Raw genomic sequence first — 19,126 nt, forward strand, 5'->3', positions numbered from 1 at the left:
CGCCGGTTTAGGCTTTTAGGTTTCGATTTTGGTCTCAGGGTTCAGAGGCTATCGTGCTGATAACGTGTTGTGAACAAGAGGGGAAATGGTGTGTTATGTCTCTATTATTACTGAATCAAAATGTTCCCTTATATAGGGGTTACAAGAATCAGATAAAATGAAAGTGTACAAATCATTATCCTAAAGTAAAAAGGAAAACCTCTTAAAGATAAACATGAAGAGATAAATGGAAACATCCTAATACTAGAGGCGGCCGACTCTCTCTCTCTCCATGGGCCACGGTTTGGTCATTTGGTTACTAGCAATCCACGTTGTTCGTAACAGTAACAGTAAATACCATAATATACAATTCAACGAATTAAGAAGAAAATATTAACCTTCCTAAATGAAAGCGTAACCGTAATGACCAGATTAAAATCGACGTGTCCCGTCTTTAATGTTTCCATCATTATCCACTAAAATGGGCCTACTTTAAAAAAAAGCCCAATACAGTGTTATAATTCAATTTCCGCACGTGACAGAAATGATGGAAGTGTTCACAAGTAGCTCGCACGTACGTGTAGTGTAGAGTTGGTGGGGGGGGGGGGGTTAGGGTTTAATAAAAGTTCCAGAGGATTCCAAGTTCATTGCTTTTGGTGAATAACCAATCCAACGGCTCAGATTCAACCACAAACCTCGAAGACGCGATCACAAAACGAAAACCATCGAATAATAATAAACGCGAGTCGCATAGTTTTCTTCACGCACACTCTCTCTCAGTCTCAGTAAGTGCTAAGTTTTACTCATCGTTTGATCTTTTTAGATATCTGTTTGTTCGAGTTTAGGTAGAAAGTTGTTTCTTTTCAGATACCCTTTTTGATTAGCTTGTCGATGATTACAAAGTTCAATAGTCTTCTTTCTTAGATCAGTGGAATCAATAAAGTTTTAATCTTTGATTTGTTTTTGGTCATTGTTTTCTGCAGAGAGTGAAACCAAACCATGGCTTCAGCTTTCAGCGCAACGTCTTCACTGGGCTCATCTTTGGCTCCTCCTTCGAACAGATTATCATCTCTTGTTTCGGTCTCGACGAACCCTTTTGGAAAGAGTCAAGCTTTTGCTCAGAGGAAAGCGAGGTTCCCCAAAATCTACGCGGCTAAGCAGTTGCATTTCAATAAAGACGGGACTGCTATTAAGAAGCTTCAAGTGAGAGTCTAATGAGATTATGTTTCACCGAGTGTGTTTAGGTTTTTGATTCGTTAATGATGATGAGTGTGTTTCGTTGGTGTTAGGCTGGTGTGAACAAACTTGCGGATCTAGTTGGAGTTACATTAGGTCCAAAAGGGAGAAACGTTGTTCTTGAAAGCAAATACGGTTCTCCGAGGATCGTTAATGACGGTGTTACAGTTGCTAGAGAGGTGATGATGTAGTAGATAGACTTTGTTCTTCTTTTATATTTGCTTTTAAAGATTTTGTTGTGTTGTTTTGGTTAGGTTGAGCTTGAGGATCCAGTTGAGAACATTGGTGCTAAGCTAGTGAGACAAGCTGCTTCCAAGACTAATGACTTAGCTGGTGATGGAACGACGACTTCCGTTGTTCTTGCGCAAGGTCTCATCGCTGAAGGTGTCAAGGTTTGTACTCCTTGTGAATTTAACGCATCAATGTTTGATTAAAATGTGATGTTTAAATCGAAATCTGCAGGTGGTGGCTGCTGGTGCAAACCCGGTGTTGATTACCAGAGGAATCGAGAAAACCACCAAGGCTCTTGTCGCCGAGTTGAAGAAGATGTCAAAAGAGGTATCTCCCCAATACTCTAGTCAGATTCTCTTGGTCATTGCTGTGTTTCATTGTGCTCTAAGAACAAAACTTCTGGCTTTGTAGGTCGAAGATAGTGAACTCGCAGATGTAGCAGCTGTAAGTGCAGGAAACAACTACGAAGTAGGCAACATGATTGCGGAAGCAATGGCTAAAGTTGGCCGTAAAGGCGTTGTCACTCTGGAAGAAGGAAAAAGCGCAGAGAACAGTCTCTACGTTGTTGAAGGGATGCAATTCGATCGTGGCTACATTTCTCCTTACTTTGTCACTGATAGTGAGAAAATGTGTGCTGAATACGAGAACTGCAAGGTATTATAACTATTGTTTATTTAGCTGATTAACAACCGCAGGATTTTAATAATAGTCTCTTCTTGATTGGTGCAGTTGTTTCTTGTTGACAAGAAAATAACAAATGCTAGAGACATTATCAGTATTCTTGAAGATGCTATCAAAGGTGGATACCCGCTTCTGATCATTGCTGAAGACATCGAGCAAGAGCCATTAGCGACTCTTGTTGTTAACAAGCTTCGTGGTACTATAAAGATTGCTGCTTTAAAAGCTCCTGGGTTTGGAGAGAGGAAGAGTCAGTACCTTGATGACATTGCTGCTCTTACAGGAGGTGAGACACCAAATCACTAAACCATCCTTTTATTACTACTGTGTAGTTTCTAAAGTTGCGGCGTTTGTTTCCCCTCTTTGTAGCTACTGTAATTAGGGAAGAGGTTGGGCTTCAGTTGGAGAAAGTTGGACCAGAGGTTTTGGGTAATGCTGGTAAAGTGGTTCTCACAAAAGACACTACGACTATTGTTGGTGATGGAAGTACTGAAGAAGTTGTGAAGAAGAGAGTTGAACAGATCAAGAATCTTATCGAGGTACATCTCAAAAAGCAAAATGAAGTGTTTATCTCTTGTTAGTTTTATTTTGCTTATTAATGTCAAGTCTCTCTGTGTGTTTTGTGTAGGCTGCTGAACAAGACTATGAGAAGGAAAAGCTTAATGAGAGAATCGCTAAATTATCAGGCGGTGTTGCTGTAATCCAGGTAAAAGATACTAAAAAGTCATTCACATTGGTACAAAAAGCGTTAACTACAATGTTGTACATATATGTTTAGGTTGGAGCACAAACTGAGACAGAGCTTAAGGAGAAGAAATTGAGAGTTGAAGATGCTCTTAATGCTACAAAGGTAGTAACATTATCTCTAAGCAAAGAATCTTGATGTGTTTTAGATGCTGGGACTAACTCGTTGAACCTTTGATAAAATTAGGCGGCTGTGGAAGAAGGTATTGTTGTTGGAGGTGGATGCACTCTGCTAAGACTTGCAGCAAAAGTGGATGCCATTAAAGCGACTCTAGCAAACGATGAAGAAAAGGTTAGTCTATACAAGGTTCACAGCAGTAATCATATGAATGAGTTCTTGGTTATAACACTGTTTCTGCGATCATTGTAACATTCAGGTTGGAGCTGAGATTGTTAAGAAAGCATTGAGTTACCCATTGAAGTTAATCGCCAAGAACGCTGGTGTTAATGGTAGCGTTGTCAGCGAAAAGGTAAACAATATGAACATCATCTTTATGCAGATTGGAAGTTTGAGTCTTTGTTATAGAAAACTAAGAAAATGGCTGTTTTTTTTTTGTTTGGTGTGAAGGTACTCTCTAGCGACAACCCTAAACACGGTTACAACGCTGCAACTGGCAAATACGAAGATCTTATGTCTGCAGGAATCATTGATCCAACCAAAGTGAGAAGAGATCCTTACTTCATCGCAGATTGAAATCTTATGGTTTTGCATGCTAACCGAGTGTGTTTTTCTTCTTCTTTAAGGTTGTGAGATGTTGCTTAGAGCATGCTTCATCTGTGGCTAAGACATTCTTGATGTCTGATTGTGTGGTTGTGGAGATCAAGGAGCCTGAATCAGCAGCTCCTGCCATGGATAATTCAGGTTTGTCATAGTTCTTTTTTTTTATGGAATCCTCTTGAACCATCGTTTACCTTCTGCAACATTTTTCTGATGTCTTTTGATTTTTCAGGTTATGGCTTCTAAACAGAGTAGTCTCTGAGGAAGCAAAAGCCACGACTAAGTTCTTTATTTTCTGATCTAAAACATATGTTTTTCCGATGACTTGATGAACATATAATGTGGTTTCTGTGTTCTCTGAAGCAAGAATAAAACAAATCTTTGAATATATGAACACGTCATCGTCGAGAAAAGATTACATGATTTGCAAGTTGGCATGATCAACAGATATTAGTGATACACTAATTGGTGATGCGGACAGTATATAATTTTTCGTTTATTACATCATTATTTCAAGATGTCAGTTTGGTGGATGAAGAAACAGAAAGTGATCTTCCTAGAAGTTTCCAACATTTTGGTATTATTCTTTTATCTAGTAATTATTTGTCGAGGAGAGAAATACTAAACAACTACATTTTCAAAGTCAAATCATACGTTAAAAGCTGCAGAGTGGTTACACAGTGACTCTCATCTTCATAACCTTTTTGGTGGTTTTGTTCATATTCTTTTTTCACAAAACCACAGTTTTGATAACAGAATTGAGAGTATTTTTGATGTACTTGTATAGCAATTTTAGAGTCAATCATACTTGAAAAAATTGTTAAGTTATATTTGTGTTAAGTTATATTTGTGACGACTCTATTTTTCATAACCTAAAGTTGATAACAAGTTAAAGGGGGAAAGAGAAAGAGAAAGAGAAAGAGAGCTACTTACTTGTCTTCCTTGAAGCTTCTTTCTTTGCTATTTTAATTTGGTTTTAATCCAGCGACACGGTGTTATTGATGAGAAAAATTTCCTTGCAAGTTTAGAGCATTTTCAAACTCGATAATAACATAAAAATTGCAAGTGGGTTGCACTATGACTCATATCCTTCATAACCTTTTTCACTTTGGGATTGTGCATAACTTTTTTTGATATTTTTGGGTCTATGTTTAGTAATGATCAGAATAGAGTCAGACGACGCAAAAACTACCAGTGAAGTCTTCAAATCAATTTAATATGATTTAAGATTGAATTAATCGAACTATAGATAACCAACCTATGTTAAATTATAACTATAGATAATAAATCTGTGTCAAGTTTTCTAAAGATCAATTGGTTTGTGTGTGGAAAAGAATGCTAGCACTCAGTTGAGAACATTGTATCTCAATTTGTATGGTAAAATTCAAGAACGAAGGAAAAGAAAATGGAATATATATGAAACTGTTTTATTAGATTTTTCGTGCTTGTTTCAAAAAAGAAGATTTTTCTTGCTTATGTTTCATTTATCCATATTTCCTTTAAAATTTAAAGTCGAATGGATAGTTGTTTCTATTATTCTCAAGATGTGAAAAACAAACTAAAAAAAAAAAGAAGAAATCATGTGACCGTGGTAAAAAGAAATTGTTAATGTCTAAAATCAAACACGAATCTCTCAATGGAAACACATACAACGAGAGTTAGAATCTGATTGGCTCGACAGCCATATAGGTTTTGGTCGTGTTATCCAGATTGAAACAATTGATCTTTGATATGATAAATGAATAGAACATTTTAGCTTGTACAAATCACCATGGCAATGGAGAAGATGTTCAATCGTAATAAATTGATAGACTGTGAGCTACGCAAATTAGGGTTTCAGACTTCTAGTGATGCTTGTCACTGTTCGCTATTATTTGTTCGTTTTGTCAAGAAAGTAATATTTATTTAATTGTTTATGACGGCTGAATGATTTGATAGTTTTTCTTAAATTATTATTATCTGAAAGAATATCTAACTATTACTTTAAAGAGTCTGTTTAGCTCGTTTTACTTATGATATTGTTATTCGAAAATTATCTTTTTGTAGGGTATATTCCTAAGTTTTTTTCTCAAGCAATTAACAAAACAAAAGGGTTTCTCAAAACTTCAATGTATCTGAATTTACTAATTCATCTAAAATTATGTCGATATTTTGTTACTTAAAAGGGTGAAACACCGCAAGTAAAGACGATCCAAGTTGATGATGAAATTAAGGTAAAAGGCAACAGTTTACGAGTCTTTTTCGAAAACTTCTTTCAAAGTTCTGATTTGTTTAGTGCTCAACTTTTCATTTATAACTGAATGACCTGAAATAGTTTGAATTGTGGCCATGAACACGGGAAAAATCAATATCTATATCTAATGGGTATCGAATTTAGGATAATAATTAGCAGATTTTCATTTAGTTTCTACTTTCAACTCATTTTATGAAATATTTAAAGTGATTTTTAAAAAAGTTTAAATGATATGGAAAGTTTAAATTATAAGTAACACATACATTTGTTATAAATTATAGATAGCATACTATATATATTTAATAAATAAAAATATGTATGTCATATTCCTCAATCATATTTTATACGGATTTGTATATATTATTTAAGTGTCAAACCCAAAAATGATATGATGCATGTTGTTGAAAATGAAACAAGAGAAAAAAAAATACGAGTTGTCAAATATCTCAATTTCACAATGTTTTATAAATAATAAAAATACGAATTGTCATATCTCTTAGCCATTTTTATATTGTTTTGTGAATTTTATCTAAGTGGCAAACCTAAACTGTTATAATACATATTGTTGACAAAAAAATACATCAATCATCACGTAGTTAATTTTTAATACTTTGTTTAAAAATATAACTTGCCATATCTCTGAATTTGTTCAAGTGTCAACCCTAAAATTATCGTAATGCATGTAAGTCCAGCAATAATGGATCACAAGTCACAATAAGAAGAAATTTTTTGTTCAAACTTTGCGTAGCATTCACATTTAAATATTTGTGCAAAAAAAAAAGAAACCTTGCAAAGATTCATTTTATATACTAGAAACATAATTAAATATGGAGCGTGTACAAAAGAGTCTTTTAAAGTGTTTGTAGAAATATACGTTATAAAACGTGTATAGAAGAGTGTACATGTCTACGTTTATATATTATACACACACATAGAGAGAAGAAGAAGGAACAGAGAGCCAATAAATAAAAGGAAAGAAAAAAGGGACAGAAACGTACCCAAAAGAAGTAAGAGAGAGACTTATGAGTTGTGACCCAAGAGACCTTTCCATTTTCATGCATCTTTACTTCCTTCTTCTCATCTTCCCTCCCTATTTTCTTCTCATTTAATTTAATTTAACTTGTACCCACTTACCTTAAATACCCACTTCTCCATATACATTCAGCTAATTAACTCTCAACTTAATTCACTTCAACAATGTATTTCAGTTCTCCTATTTTTATAAGTAAATAAATCAAAAGATCCTATTTTTTTCATCGTCTAATTTTGTTTTTATAACATAAAAATGTTTCAATCCTCTTTTTAAAACTTAAATTCTTAATATTTGTCCTTCTTCTTCTTCTTCTTCTTCTTCTTCACGCCGCCTACCTATATATATATAAAGAAACACTCTCTCTCTGTCTCTAGTAATTATCCCCCCCACCCCCCCGCACTCTCTTTACATTTTCCTCTCAATTTTCCTAGAAACTTTTTTTTTTTTTTTCATTTTCATCCGATTTCATATCTCAGTATTGTTCTCTCTTCTTTTTCTTCTTCTTCTTCTTCGTTCATTATTTTTCCTGTTTCTGAAAAAAAATGGTTTCTTTTTCTTTTTGTAGTTTTTAATTTATCTTTTGTTTCCTTTATTTCTCTCTTTGCGTGTGTGAGATTGTTCTCCTCCCTCATTACCTTTTGCCGATTGGAGATTTTTTCGTATATGTGAATCTTTGCTTCTTCAACCTCACTGGTAAAACACTTTCTCTCTCACATTGTCATCACTAATTTATTTTTTTTGGTTTTAAATCGGAAGCTAAAGATCGGATTTTTCGTTTGTGATTGTGAGTTTTTTCTCTTTATAATTTCTTTTCTACCGTTTCATGGTATTTGATCATCGTACATTATCTCAGAACTGATCTTCCTCTCTAAGATTTGTGTGTGATCGTGGAGAGTTCCTCCTGATGAGCCTTTTGTGTTCTTGTTTCTGTGTTAAGGACTCGTGATTCATGTTGATTGTGTTTGTGTTTGATCTCTCTCACACTGCTGCAATAAAAGAAGATTTATTTTCAAGTGCTTCTTTTTTAGTGATTAGCTTCTGGTGACACTGAAATTATCTTGTAAGACAAGACAGTGGTGTTGTGTATTGCTGATTAGTGGTGGATTCGTATCCCAAAGTTCTGTTTTTGATGTATTTTTTTCTAAGGACCAACCAATGTTGTTTTTACAGTTGTTTACACTTTACACTAAGTTATTTTGTCTGTTTCTTACATCCAACTTTCACACAATAGTTTCGTTGGTGTAATTTCATTCAAACTCAAGTGTTTTTGTTTCAGCTATCAGCACTTTAGTTCTTACATCATCAGAGGAGTTGAAAGGTCGGGTTTGTCCATCAGTTGAGTGGTGTATAAACTATAGATCGACCTTGAGGATGGATCAGAGAAGATATGATGAGGCAGAGTTTGATGAATTTGAGAAGCTTCTTCTAGAGATTCCCAAAGTTACTTCAGGAAACGACTACAACAGCCCTTTCCCTCCTCTATGTTATAGCTCAAGCAGATCATCGCCAAACCTTCATCTTCCCGGTGACTACGCATTCACATCTTCCCTTGCTGAATCAAACTTAAACTTTGGAATCTCAAATCAAACTCCGGAGAACCCCAACCTTATGTCCATTCCTTCTTACCACTCTCCACCTTGTGTATATGCAGACAAGTTTGATTCAAGAAAACAACTCGATTCTCAAATGCGTAGGAACCTTCAGCACCTTGGTTGCTTTTCAAATATCTCACCTCCTCAGCCGCAGCATTACAACATGCCATCCTCTCTGTCTCATCATCCGTCTTTGGATCAGCCGCATATCAACTGGAGGAATGTTGAAGAAGAGAGGTTTAATCTCCAAGAAGAACAGTGCCTCTATCGCCGACCTCAACAGTCTAACAGAAACTTGTTTTGTAATGGAGAAGATGGTGATGAACTTGTGAGGAGTTTAAGTAAGAAGATGTACTATCCGGAGAAGCTTCTAGTGAGATCACCGCTCGGTGTGAACACAGCTAAAGTCATCAAGTACGGTCTCGGAGAAGAAGACTCACAAAACAGAAGACTTCGGTTACAGAACCATCATCAACTCGATGAAGCAGATCTCTCAACCAGCCTCAACAGTCTAAGGCTGCAGCCTCCAAAGTACTACAACTCTCTAGCAGATACAAGAAGTAAGATCTACTACATGGTGAAAGATCAGCACGGTTGCCGCTTCCTTCAGAGGAAATTTGCTGAGGGAGATGGGAACGATATCGAAATGATCTTTAACGAGATCATTGACTATATGAGCGAGCTTATGGTTGATCCTTTTGCTAACTATCTAGTTCAGAAGCTGCTCGAAGTGTGCAATGATGATCAGAGGATGCAGATTGTTTGTTCCATAGCTAGAAAACCAGGATTTCTTATTAAAATCTCTTGTGATATGCACGGGACTAGAGTTGTTCAAAAGATTGTTGAAACGGTTAAGAGACAAGAGGAGATTTCAATCTTCATCTCTGCTTTGAGGCATGGCATTGTGACTCTGATGAAGAATGTGAACGGTAACCACGTTGTTCAACGGTGCTTGCAGTATCTGTTACCTCACTGTAAGAAGGTAACAACTTGCTTCACTGTTTTTTTTTAAATAAATAAAAGATTCAGATGTGACCCTTTTCTTTTTGTCTCTTCAGTTTCTTTTTGGAGCTGCGATGACACATTGTGTTGAGCTTGCAACTGATAGACATGGATGTTGTGTGCTTCAGAAATGTATTGGCTATTTCGTAGGAGAACAAAAAGATCGCTTAGTCTCTGAGATTGCCTCCAATGCTCTGCTCCTCTCTCAAGACCCTTTTGGGTTTGCAACTTTCCTCTTTTGAGTTTTTTATGACCATTTGCTTGTAGATTATGGAGATAATAACATGCAGACTTTTTTTTTATATGGCAGGAACTACGCTCTTCAATATGTATTTGAGCTACACCTTGAATGGGCTGTCAACGAAATCCTTGAGCAACTAGAAGGGAACTACACCGAGTTATCGATGCAGAAATGTAGCAGCAATGTGGTTGAGAAGTGTCTGACACTAGCTGATGACAAACATCAAGCTCGCATCATCAGAGAGCTCGTAACCGATGGTCGTCTTGATCAAGTTATGTTGGATCCTTACGGAAACTATGTCATTCAAGCAGCTCTTAAGCAATCCAAGGTAACATAAAAAAGAATAAAGACAAATCAGAATTGTTGGTTGATTTAGATTCAGTATCTAAATGATGAGACTGGTGCAGGGGGTTCTACATGGACTTTTGGTTGATGCCATTAAAGTTTTTATCTCATCTCTTCGTACCAATCCTTACGGTAAAAAAGTCCTCTCTGCACTTAACTCGAAGAAGTAAAATCAGCAGGTAAAAAGTATCCTTGAAACTGAAACTCTTTTTTTTTTGTCTCTTGCTTTACAATTAATATGTTTTTTTTTTCTTGACAATATTTGCAGATTTGTACCAAATGTGTTGGCCTGTGTTGTTGGTAAAGTTACCTTGTAAATGTAATGTGTAATAAGAGTAGAATTCGCATGTTTTTGGTTTAAAAGATCCAAAGAGACAAAAGATTCAAGAGAACGGCTTTGATCTAATCGTCTTACATTCATCTATGTTTTGAAAGATCATATTAAATGCTTCTATTATGCATAAAAAACGGAAAATCAATTATGAATAGAATAAAGGGAAATTTGCAGATATGAAACTAAATCTCTAAAGTATTGTCCCCTTAGAACTAAATTAACTTTTCACACATTTGGACAGTGACTATCCTTTTTGTATATAAAAATTCATAAGATTTTTTTTACAAAGGAAAAAAAATATGGAAAAATAGTTAACTTAATGTAGATAAGCATGTGCATGTGAGAAAAATATTTTTGACATCAAAAGATGTTTACATAATAATTAGAAAAATTGGCTAAATGTGCTAGTTAACCATATCTGCCATCTATGGCGGTTTAGAATACGTAATCTGAAAGAAACACAATGTTCTAAGGCATGTAGGCTGCATATTATAACGAAAACGTATACAACTAGTAAGGCAGAATATGAAGTTCACGATTTCCTCTATGCTCTATATTTTTGGTAGATTTAAAACACTAAACAATGTCATCTCATCAACCGCGCTAGAAAATGAAATCTAAATCCTTCCTTATTATAAACCACACAAGAAAATACAATCTACAACATATCTTTATATCTACTGTAGTAGTATATAACATCCTATTTATTATTCTATTTTCTAAATTGGTAGAATGCAAGTTCTATAACGGTTAGTAAACAAAATCCGGAAATCTTGGTAAAAACGGTTATGAAATATTCTCTAAATCTTTTAAATATTTTGTTTTCCTTTTTTAATTGTTATTTTTCCTAAATTGTGGTCTTCTTCATCATTGTCTAACGATTTCTTTTTTTTTCTTCTTCTCTAATTTTTTCCTATCTAAACTATGGATTCACAAGAAGAGGTTGAATGGTGTGACAAAGAGAAGACCAATGGAAATGATGTGCGATTTTCTTTGGTGGATTTTGTGAAGGAGGGTCAACATTTTATTTCGAAAACGCTTTTGAAGGCAGCATTCGAAATATGTGCAATGAAACATAATTTCGACTATAAGCTTGTCAAGTCGGATAAAAAAATGTGGTACATTCGTTGCGCAGATGATGATTGCAGCTGGCGTGTTCGTGCAGAGGGGTTACCTGGTTCATCTTATTTTATCATCAAAAAGTATGTACCTCATCATTCATGTGCTGCATCCAAAAGGAAGGGTTCTGTTCGGATAGCTTCAGCAAAAACAATTGGTACTCTGGTTATGCATATGTATGAAACTGCTAAAGAAGGGCCGAGATCTAATGATATAGTCCAGTATATGCGTTCAGAGCATGGACTTGAGATATCCTATTCTTTGGCATGGGATGCACGTGAGTATGCAATCAACAAAGTGAAAGGCCTTCCAGAGGAAGGCTATGAAAAAATTCCCAAATACTTGCACATGATGAGAGAAGCTAATCCAGGGTCACACACGTCTTATGAAATGGATTCTGAAGGGCGATTCAGATTCCTCTTCATCTCCTTTGGTCAGAGTCTTCGCGGTTTCTATGTTGCAATTCGGAAAGTTATTGTTGTGGATGGGACGTTCTTAAAGAGCAAATACAAAAGGGTATTACTGGTTGCTACTGCATTAGATGGAAACTCTAGTTTATATCCTATTGCATTTGGAGTTGTCGACTCAGAGAATGACCTTGCGTGGAACTGGTTTATGAGACAACTTAATGCGGTCATTGCTGACGAGCATAGTTTAGCTTTTGTGTCTGATAGGAATTCCTCGATTGCTAAAGCTATTGCTAACGTGTACCCGCAAGCTCATCACGGAATTTGCATTCACCACTTGCTGAATAATGTCGTAACATATTTTAGTGGGAAAGGTGTGGCTGGTTTGGTTGCAAAGGCTTCTAAAGCTTATCGAGCTGCTGATTTTCGTAAGCTGTTCACTGCTATTTACTCTATTAGTCCTGAAATTGGGAATTATCTAATAGAAGCCGATGTGAGGAAGTGGGCTCGTTGTCAATTCCCGGGTTACAGGTATGATATCAACACTACTAACCCTGCGGAGTCGATAAATTCTGCTTTGCGTACGCCTAGAGAGTTTCCAGTAATACCTCTAATGGACAGCATTAGGGAAATGATGACTCGATGGTTTTTTCAACGTAGAACTTTAAGTTCTAAGCACTCGAAGCCACTGACCATTGCTGTGGAGAAGAAGATAGACAGAAGAATTGAGAAGGGTAAAAAGTTTAAGGTCTTCCCGATTAGCGATGACAGGTTTTTGGTTCAAGGTGACACTTTTGACTGCATGGTTGACTTGGTCAGACGCACGTGTTCTTGTGGGAAGTTTGATCTGATGAAAATCCCATGCAGGCACGCCATAAAAGCAGGCTTCAGTGTTGGAATACAAGCACACACACTCACAGACGACATATACACTACTGCGTCATGGCGCACGGCTTATGAAGAAAGCATAAATCCTATTGGTGTCCCTGAAGATGCTTGGACTGTTCAATCTCATGTGGAGCAGACGAAAGTCCTTCCTCCAGAGTCTAGACGAGCTGCAGGTAGAAGAAAGAAACGCAGATACGAGACAGCCGAAGATAAGATCCGTTCGTCACAAGGAAATCAAGGCTCTAAAGGTCGCAAATGTAGCCAATGTGGGATTCGAGGGCACGATAGGAGAACATGTGATTGAGCAATATAGGATACTCAGTTTGTTTCATGCAAGCTTTGTTTATGTTGATTTATGCAAGTTATGTTTCCAGTTTTTTTTTGGTTACTATGTTTCAGATTTTATGCAAGTTCTGTTTACGCAAGCTTTATTCATCTTGATTTATGCAAGTTATGTTTCAGAGACTATCAAAGTTATGTTTCAGCTTTGTTCATCTTGATTTATGCAAGTTATGTTTCACATTTTTTAGGATACTATGTTTTAGAGACTATGAAAATTAGGTTTGTTTGATAACGTTGTTCATAACACGACAATAAAACTGGAAATCAGATTGGTTCAATATTTGAAAATGTAACTTGAATCAGAGAACCATTACAATATCAATCACATTTGGACCAGAGACATAACAAACTGAAAAGGGTTCCTACGCAACCTACATCAAGCGAATGCTTATGGTTCATAACTTCTTCCTGCACTGTCTTCTTCATGGAAATTCTCAGATCTTCAATTTCCTCAGCAACTCTCGCCTGATGCTCAGACATCCTTTCAATCTCATCAAGCAGAGCCTCGTCCACCCACTTAAAAAGATGATTTTCTTTTTTTTCTCTGTTTCAAAACGCAAAACATAATGAAGGCTACTTTATTTAAACCACATCAAGATGCGGTTAACATCAAGATCCCACATTAGTCTTGTTCGTCCGTGTGCTGGAAGTTCGCCAATGCCATACTGTTGTAGCAGTCCGCCCACTTTGAATTTCTTCTTGTCCTTCTTATACTCGTTGTAAGAGTTCGTAATTTGATTACTGAACAAGCATGTCATGAAGGCTACTTTATTTGGAAACCATCGCCGCAAGGAAGTCCTCTCAGTGAATAACCACATCATACCATCAATTTCCTGCATAATTTGATAAAAGACTGTAAGTTTGTGTACACAAAATAAAAAGGAACAAGGTAATAACTGACCATATTCAGGAGCCGCTCTGAAGGTCCGACGACACGAGATACTAACTCATTTGTGAGCATAGATGGTCCAATTTTTAGTTCTCTGCATTACAAAATTCAGTATCAAAATGGTAGAATTGTTAAAAAAATTTAAAAATATCAATTTACTTGAAAGTTTTGGTCCAGTCAACAAGTTTGCCCCATAATGCCTCAGGGACAAACACTAGTGAGTAATCGGGATCATGTATCCGGTCCTCAAGTGAGTCCACGTCTTTCAGAGTAGGTGGTCTCCAATCCGCAGGCTTAAACGAAGACAGTGGAGTGGCAAATTCAGCTGGTTCATCACCATCCAGATGTTGCGAAGGATCAAAACCTTTAACATGAGATGCTTGAGAAAGGTTCCCCATGGCTTATTGTAAAGAGTCTTGGGTCCCCTTATCTACACATCTCGCTGATTTGGTCAAATTCTTCAAAAAATCCATCATTTCATTTTCATCAGTTTGAACATCCTGTTAATAAAAACAAGCATAACATTAATACTAAAAAGACAGTCCATAGCAAAATATAGAAAATTACATTACAAAATAGTCAATCCCACAAGTCATCATCATTAGTTCATACAAGCCGATATATTACATATTACAATACAAGGACATTACATCAAAAGGGTCGACATAGCAAAATACACAGAGCTTCATTTTTTGGTTACCTCTCTTATTGGCCGAGGGCTACGACGAACCGGAGGAGGATCCACATTTGCAGATGCCTTGCCTTTTCCCTTTGCTGCGGGAGGACCCGTACTATGAGATGATGGTCCTTGGTCTTTTCCAATTGTTGCTGAAGGAGAGAGAATCTCAGATGTGTTGCCTTTTCCCACTGTTTCCGATAGACCCTTAAGCTGAGAGACTTGTTCCTTGAGTTGAGCCACCTCATTGGCAACGTTGTCAAAACGCTCATATATGTCCTTCTGCACCACTTCCTTAAAAGAGTTGAAAGAAGCGGTGAATAAACCTTCAATGAAGGTCTTCATTTCACTAGAGACACCACTGTTGTGTTCAGCCGCACGTTGACAAAGCAGTTGTTTCTTTCGAGATTCGGCACCAGGATCAATTAGCTTGCGCTTGCCTCTTTTCGCAGTAACAGCCGGTTCCCCTGCAACTACAGTCGGTTCCTCTGCAACAGCTGACGGTTCTTCTGCAACATCAGCCGGTTCATCTTAATCTGAATCAGAAAGGTCCATATGTGCAGGCAAAGACTCAACTTCCCAATCGAAATGTGTCCAGTCTTGTTTCGCATTGATCAATTCAACAATACGACCAACTCTTTCGTCCTTCTTTTCATCTTCCCTAAGGAACTCAGTATCAGCAATCACATCGAAATCACCAGTAGATGATATAAATGTGAACAGCTCTCCCTGCAAGAACAAACAAAACACTAAGCTTACATTGAACATTTATTGAACTCAATATTTAAAGAAGAAATATCAGTTACCTTATCAAAGTGGGACTCTAGGCTGGTGATATCTTGGTAGGATACTTTACCACTACCTTTCCAATTCCTAAATCTCATTTTCTTCACGTTTTTTTTTATTTTTTTACCCACCATAGAACCAATGTCTGGAATTGCCTCCATAATCCATATCTGAAACGCATATGAGAATCCATCCAACACGTAGCTGTTCTTCGTATGCACATCTTCTCTTGCTCTGAGTATTGATGCAATCAGCTCATCATAAGCGCGAAGACCCCAAGGATACATCCTCAATTTCTCAAAATCCATCACCAAGCGGATGTATTCTTGAGGGATATACACTTTCCAATCCTTAGCCATGAGGAATGATTGTATAATGGACAGATACACTAACCTCACTCTGTCCACATACGACCACTCGTTACACACCTTAAGGAGCTCATCCCTTATAGTATATAAGTTGATCTTCGCATTGGTCTTCAGCGCATTAGCCCAGAACCCCTTATCATTCTTCCAGTTAATGAAGTCTACGTCGGGTTCCTCTTTGTACTTCAATCCAGTCACAGCATAAAATTCTTGCATAGAAAACCTAAGAGGCCTCTTCGCAAAAATAAACCACAGCTCGTGAAGCTTGGAAACCCTGAGCTGCTTGCACATGAAGCTGTGAATAATCTTCCCTGAGTAGATGAGGTTGTTCTCTATGATCGCCAGAAGAGGCCCGAAGACATGGTCTTTCAAAACTTCCTCATACTCATCTTTCAGAGCCACCTTTACTGCCTTCAGAAGCGTCCTTCTACATGTGTTGTTAATCTTATCCATCTGCGTCTCAGCACCTTCTTGAAGAATGCGTTTAGGAAACTGGTGAGCCATTCCTAAAAAACATGAATTCCATAAGTTAACAGCGAACCAAATATAACCATCTCACATTTAACTAGTTTTTTACAATTCAAAACTACTTAGAAACACAAATCGAAACAAAATATAATCAACTAGCAAATGTGTTTACCTCTAAAATAAAACAGAGTCAAAGCTACGCACCAAATGAATAACAAAAGACTACATACTATCAACAAATTCAATTCAAATAACAAACTCGATCCCAAAACAAGTATGTAAAATCGATGTCTAAAGCATGTCAAAGTCATTAGCTTTTTCAAGTCTATTATGAATTCTAAACCTTAATAAAGCCGATACCAAACAAACTACAACTCAAAATCACCTCAACAACAAGCCAATCTCACACCCCACTCAACCACATTCCGCCTCTGAAAACCATAAACTTGTTTCGATTTGTGTTTTAAACTAACTCTCTATCTAGTACAATTTGTAGTACATGCAAATAAACATAAAGAACAAACAAAAAAAAAGCAAAATCGTAAAGGGGATTTCAAAGCCTAACCTTCAAATTGTCAGAACCGAGATGAAGGAAGAGCAAAAGAAAACAACTGTGAAACTAATCGTCCTTAATCGGGGAGGAGAAGCTACTCCCGAGCTTGAGCAGCTTCGATCGTCGGCGGCGGCGGAGATAAGAACGATAATCTAACCGGTGGCACTAACAGAGGAAATACGCAAAAAGGAGGAGGGAGAAGCGATGTGACTCCTCATTGAAGCTCTCCGACGAATCAAGAATCTCAGAGGCGGAAGGTGTCGCCGGCGAGAAAGAAATCGTCTCTCGATTGGGAAAGAGAGTCGGAGAGAACGGGACCGAGAGTTGGGAAAAAATTGCCCTATTTTTATTTAATTAAGTATTTCCTTTTTAATTCATATAGTTTTTAAAATTTTATTAATTATATTATAAAGAAAAGGACAAAACAGTAGATTCACAAAGTATTAGTTCTAAGGGGGCAAGAATTAATTATATACGGACAAGGTTAGAGAATTTAGTTCTAAGGGGACAATACTTTAGAAATTTAGTTCCATATTGGCAAATTTCGCTAGAATAAATGCCCCTTAAAACTGATTTTTCATCCAAGAAATGACCACAAATATCAAAATGTTTCAGTTTCGTAATTGTGGTACGGTTTCTTGGAACAGAAGTTTTGAATAAAAAAGAGGAGTAATGAATAACGAGTTAAGATTCAAAAGATAGTCATGGGTTTCATACGTGTTGGAAACTGAAAATATTTGAAATAAATTAGTTTAATAAGATAAATAAAGTGTGACGATCGTGCCCAACAAGATGAATTGATCGTGACACGAATTTAATAAAGTGTTTAATATTGAAACCCCCACAACTTACGGGCGATGATTACTGAGTCAACATGTGAAAATCACTTAGGTGAAGAGTCAAACCTTTGGTCATTTGGTTTACAACTTTGGTAACTAAAATGAAAGAATCAGTTACATTCAATATTCAATCATATATTTCGCCAATTTATTCATTTTAACTTCAAATTAGTATTTCTTTTTTTATTTTTATTCTAAACAAAGATTCAAATCAATTTTATTTTTATGATTGATTCTTTTTTGGACTTTTGTAAAAGAACAGTATCTTTTCATAACCAAATTGGTACTTTTAATAAAAAAAATAGAAACGACTTATAATTTAATAGTAGTTGGTTTGTGATGTTTTCATTTTTTATTTGAATTCAATTTTTAATCAAATGTCCCAATGATTTTTTAATAAAAATAAAAATTATGTTCCTTAAAAGAATTAAAAACTCGTCCTCTTGTTTTTAAATCAGATTCTTAGAAGTACAAAACTTATGGCACTCTTATAAACCAAATTTGTTTTTTTTTTAAACATTGGCTGTAAATCGATTCGGTAAAAAAGTTCTGATACCCTTTTCATCCATTTAAGTTTATACACAACACACAGTTACACACACAGACAAATCAAAGAGATCGATCATTGTGCAGAGAGACATGGTGTTCCGCGGCGACACGGTGACGTCCGTAGCCCATTTATCGGCGGAGATATTTCAGCGGTTAAGGTGGATCCCGCCGTCGGATCGAATCAGAAGCGGCGAGATGTTGCAGCTCGTCTGCTGTTTTCCACTTCAACAGTTAGGTCGATTCATGTTATGGTTCTGGAATTATATATGTGTACCACCTCCAGAGATTCTTTACTTTGATGATGATCTTGATAACGATGATGTTTATGGATCATCTTCGTCTTCTTCTATTGTTAATCATCATAATTACTATCATCTTCGTATGGAGTGACCAAAAATTTCGTATTTTCTGATTTTTTTTACTTGTAAAGTGTTTTGTTTTTTTTTCCCCCTTTTTTGTATAGAAAAAAAATCTTTGTGGTGTTTTCTTTCGTGGGATTGTTGGATAAATTGGAGTATGTTTCTCAATCCTTGTTTACGGAAATCAGGAGTTCTTGAGTATTTGGGGAATGCATAGAGGTTAAGATTTCATCATTTTAGGAGCCAGATGAGCTTGTTTTGATATATTCTTTTGTATAAATCTTTGTTCTTTTGATGTAGATCATCAATTAACTGAGTTTATTCTATGTTTAGCTAGTTGAGCACCTTTAGTGTGTTTAAATCTTTGTCTTTTTAATCTTGGTTGATAGAGATTAGTCAAACAATTCAAGTTATTTTGTTTTCCGATGTATGGGAAAATCAGTTTGATCTAGAAATGGCTTTCAGAGTATTTAATCAGCTGATTTAATGATGCAAATTGGGAGGTAAATAATAAGGATAG

At 36.3% G+C, this 19,126-nt stretch overlaps 4 protein-coding genes across 5 annotated transcripts; all 4 read left to right on the forward strand.

Annotated features, from left to right (window-relative positions):
- Positions 1–563: 563 nt before the first annotated feature.
- LOC106437653 (chaperonin 60 subunit beta 3, chloroplastic) lies at positions 564–3,974 on the forward strand. 2 transcript variants are annotated; one of them, XM_013878577.3, is made up of 15 exons: positions 564–764; positions 963–1,182; positions 1,269–1,394; positions 1,470–1,607; positions 1,678–1,773; positions 1,858–2,100; positions 2,176–2,410; positions 2,494–2,663; positions 2,753–2,830; positions 2,903–2,974; positions 3,056–3,160; positions 3,246–3,338; positions 3,437–3,529; positions 3,613–3,730; positions 3,819–3,974. In XM_013878577.3, the coding sequence occupies exons 2-15, from the start codon at positions 979–981 to the stop codon at positions 3,830–3,832; spliced, it is 1,785 nt and encodes a 594-aa protein (XP_013734031.1). In that variant the 5' UTR covers positions 564–764; positions 963–978; the 3' UTR covers positions 3,833–3,974. The 2 variants fall into 2 exon arrangements, with proteins under 2 accessions (XP_013734031.1, XP_013734032.1); XM_013878578.3 differs by lacking the exon at positions 564–764 and adding an exon at positions 795–824.
- Positions 3,975–7,235: 3,261 nt separating this feature from the next.
- LOC106437652 (pumilio homolog 12-like) lies at positions 7,236–10,493 on the forward strand. Its single transcript, XM_013878576.3, has 6 exons — positions 7,236–7,545; positions 8,129–9,426; positions 9,503–9,666; positions 9,757–10,015; positions 10,095–10,211; positions 10,301–10,493. Exons 2-5 carry the CDS (start codon positions 8,224–8,226, stop codon positions 10,200–10,202), a joined length of 1,734 nt encoding a protein of 577 aa, XP_013734030.2. The 5' UTR covers positions 7,236–7,545; positions 8,129–8,223; the 3' UTR covers positions 10,203–10,211; positions 10,301–10,493.
- A 797-nt stretch (positions 10,494–11,290) lies between these two features.
- On the forward strand, positions 11,291–13,084 carry LOC106441735. Its single transcript, XM_048768050.1, has one exon. It carries the CDS (start codon positions 11,291–11,293, stop codon positions 13,082–13,084), a length of 1,794 nt encoding a protein of 597 aa, XP_048624007.1.
- A 5,035-nt stretch (positions 13,085–18,119) lies between these two features.
- LOC106443428 lies at positions 18,120–18,668 on the forward strand. Its single transcript, XM_013884992.3, has one exon. The coding sequence runs from the start codon at positions 18,338–18,340 to the stop codon at positions 18,635–18,637; it is 300 nt and encodes a 99-aa protein (XP_013740446.1). The 5' UTR covers positions 18,120–18,337; the 3' UTR covers positions 18,638–18,668.
- Positions 18,669–19,126: the final 458 nt, after the last annotated feature.

This window comes from Brassica napus, chromosome C9, assembly GCF_020379485.1.
Source record: "Brassica napus cultivar Da-Ae chromosome C9, Da-Ae, whole genome shotgun sequence".
NCBI lineage: Eukaryota > Viridiplantae > Streptophyta > Magnoliopsida > Brassicales > Brassicaceae > Brassica > Brassica napus.

What these genes read in the sequence shown, in the direction of transcription:
- LOC106441735 (XM_048768050.1), top strand. Translation starts at nt 11,291, where the DNA reads ATGGATTCACAAGAAGAGGTTGAATGGTGTGACAAAGAGAAGACCAAT.
- LOC106437652 (XM_013878576.3), top strand. Translation starts at nt 8,224, where the DNA reads ATGGATCAGAGAAGATATGATGAGGCAGAGTTTGATGAATTTGAGAAG. An exon ending in CTCTCTCAAGACCCTTTTGG is followed by an intron (nt 9,667 to 9,756) that starts GTTTGCAACTTT and finishes TTTATATGGCAG; the next exon opens with GAACTACGCTCTTCAATATG. An exon ending in CAGCTCTTAAGCAATCCAAG is followed by an intron (nt 10,016 to 10,094) that starts GTAACATAAAAA and finishes AGACTGGTGCAG; the next exon opens with GGGGTTCTACATGGACTTTT.
- LOC106437653 (XM_013878577.3), top strand. Translation starts at nt 979, where the DNA reads ATGGCTTCAGCTTTCAGCGCAACGTCTTCACTGGGCTCATCTTTGGCT. An exon ending in CTGCTATTAAGAAGCTTCAA is followed by an intron (nt 1,183 to 1,268) that starts GTGAGAGTCTAA and finishes CGTTGGTGTTAG; the next exon opens with GCTGGTGTGAACAAACTTGC. An exon ending in TCATCGCTGAAGGTGTCAAG is followed by an intron (nt 1,608 to 1,677) that starts GTTTGTACTCCT and finishes CGAAATCTGCAG; the next exon opens with GTGGTGGCTGCTGGTGCAAA.
- LOC106443428 (XM_013884992.3), top strand. Translation starts at nt 18,338, where the DNA reads ATGGTGTTCCGCGGCGACACGGTGACGTCCGTAGCCCATTTATCGGCG.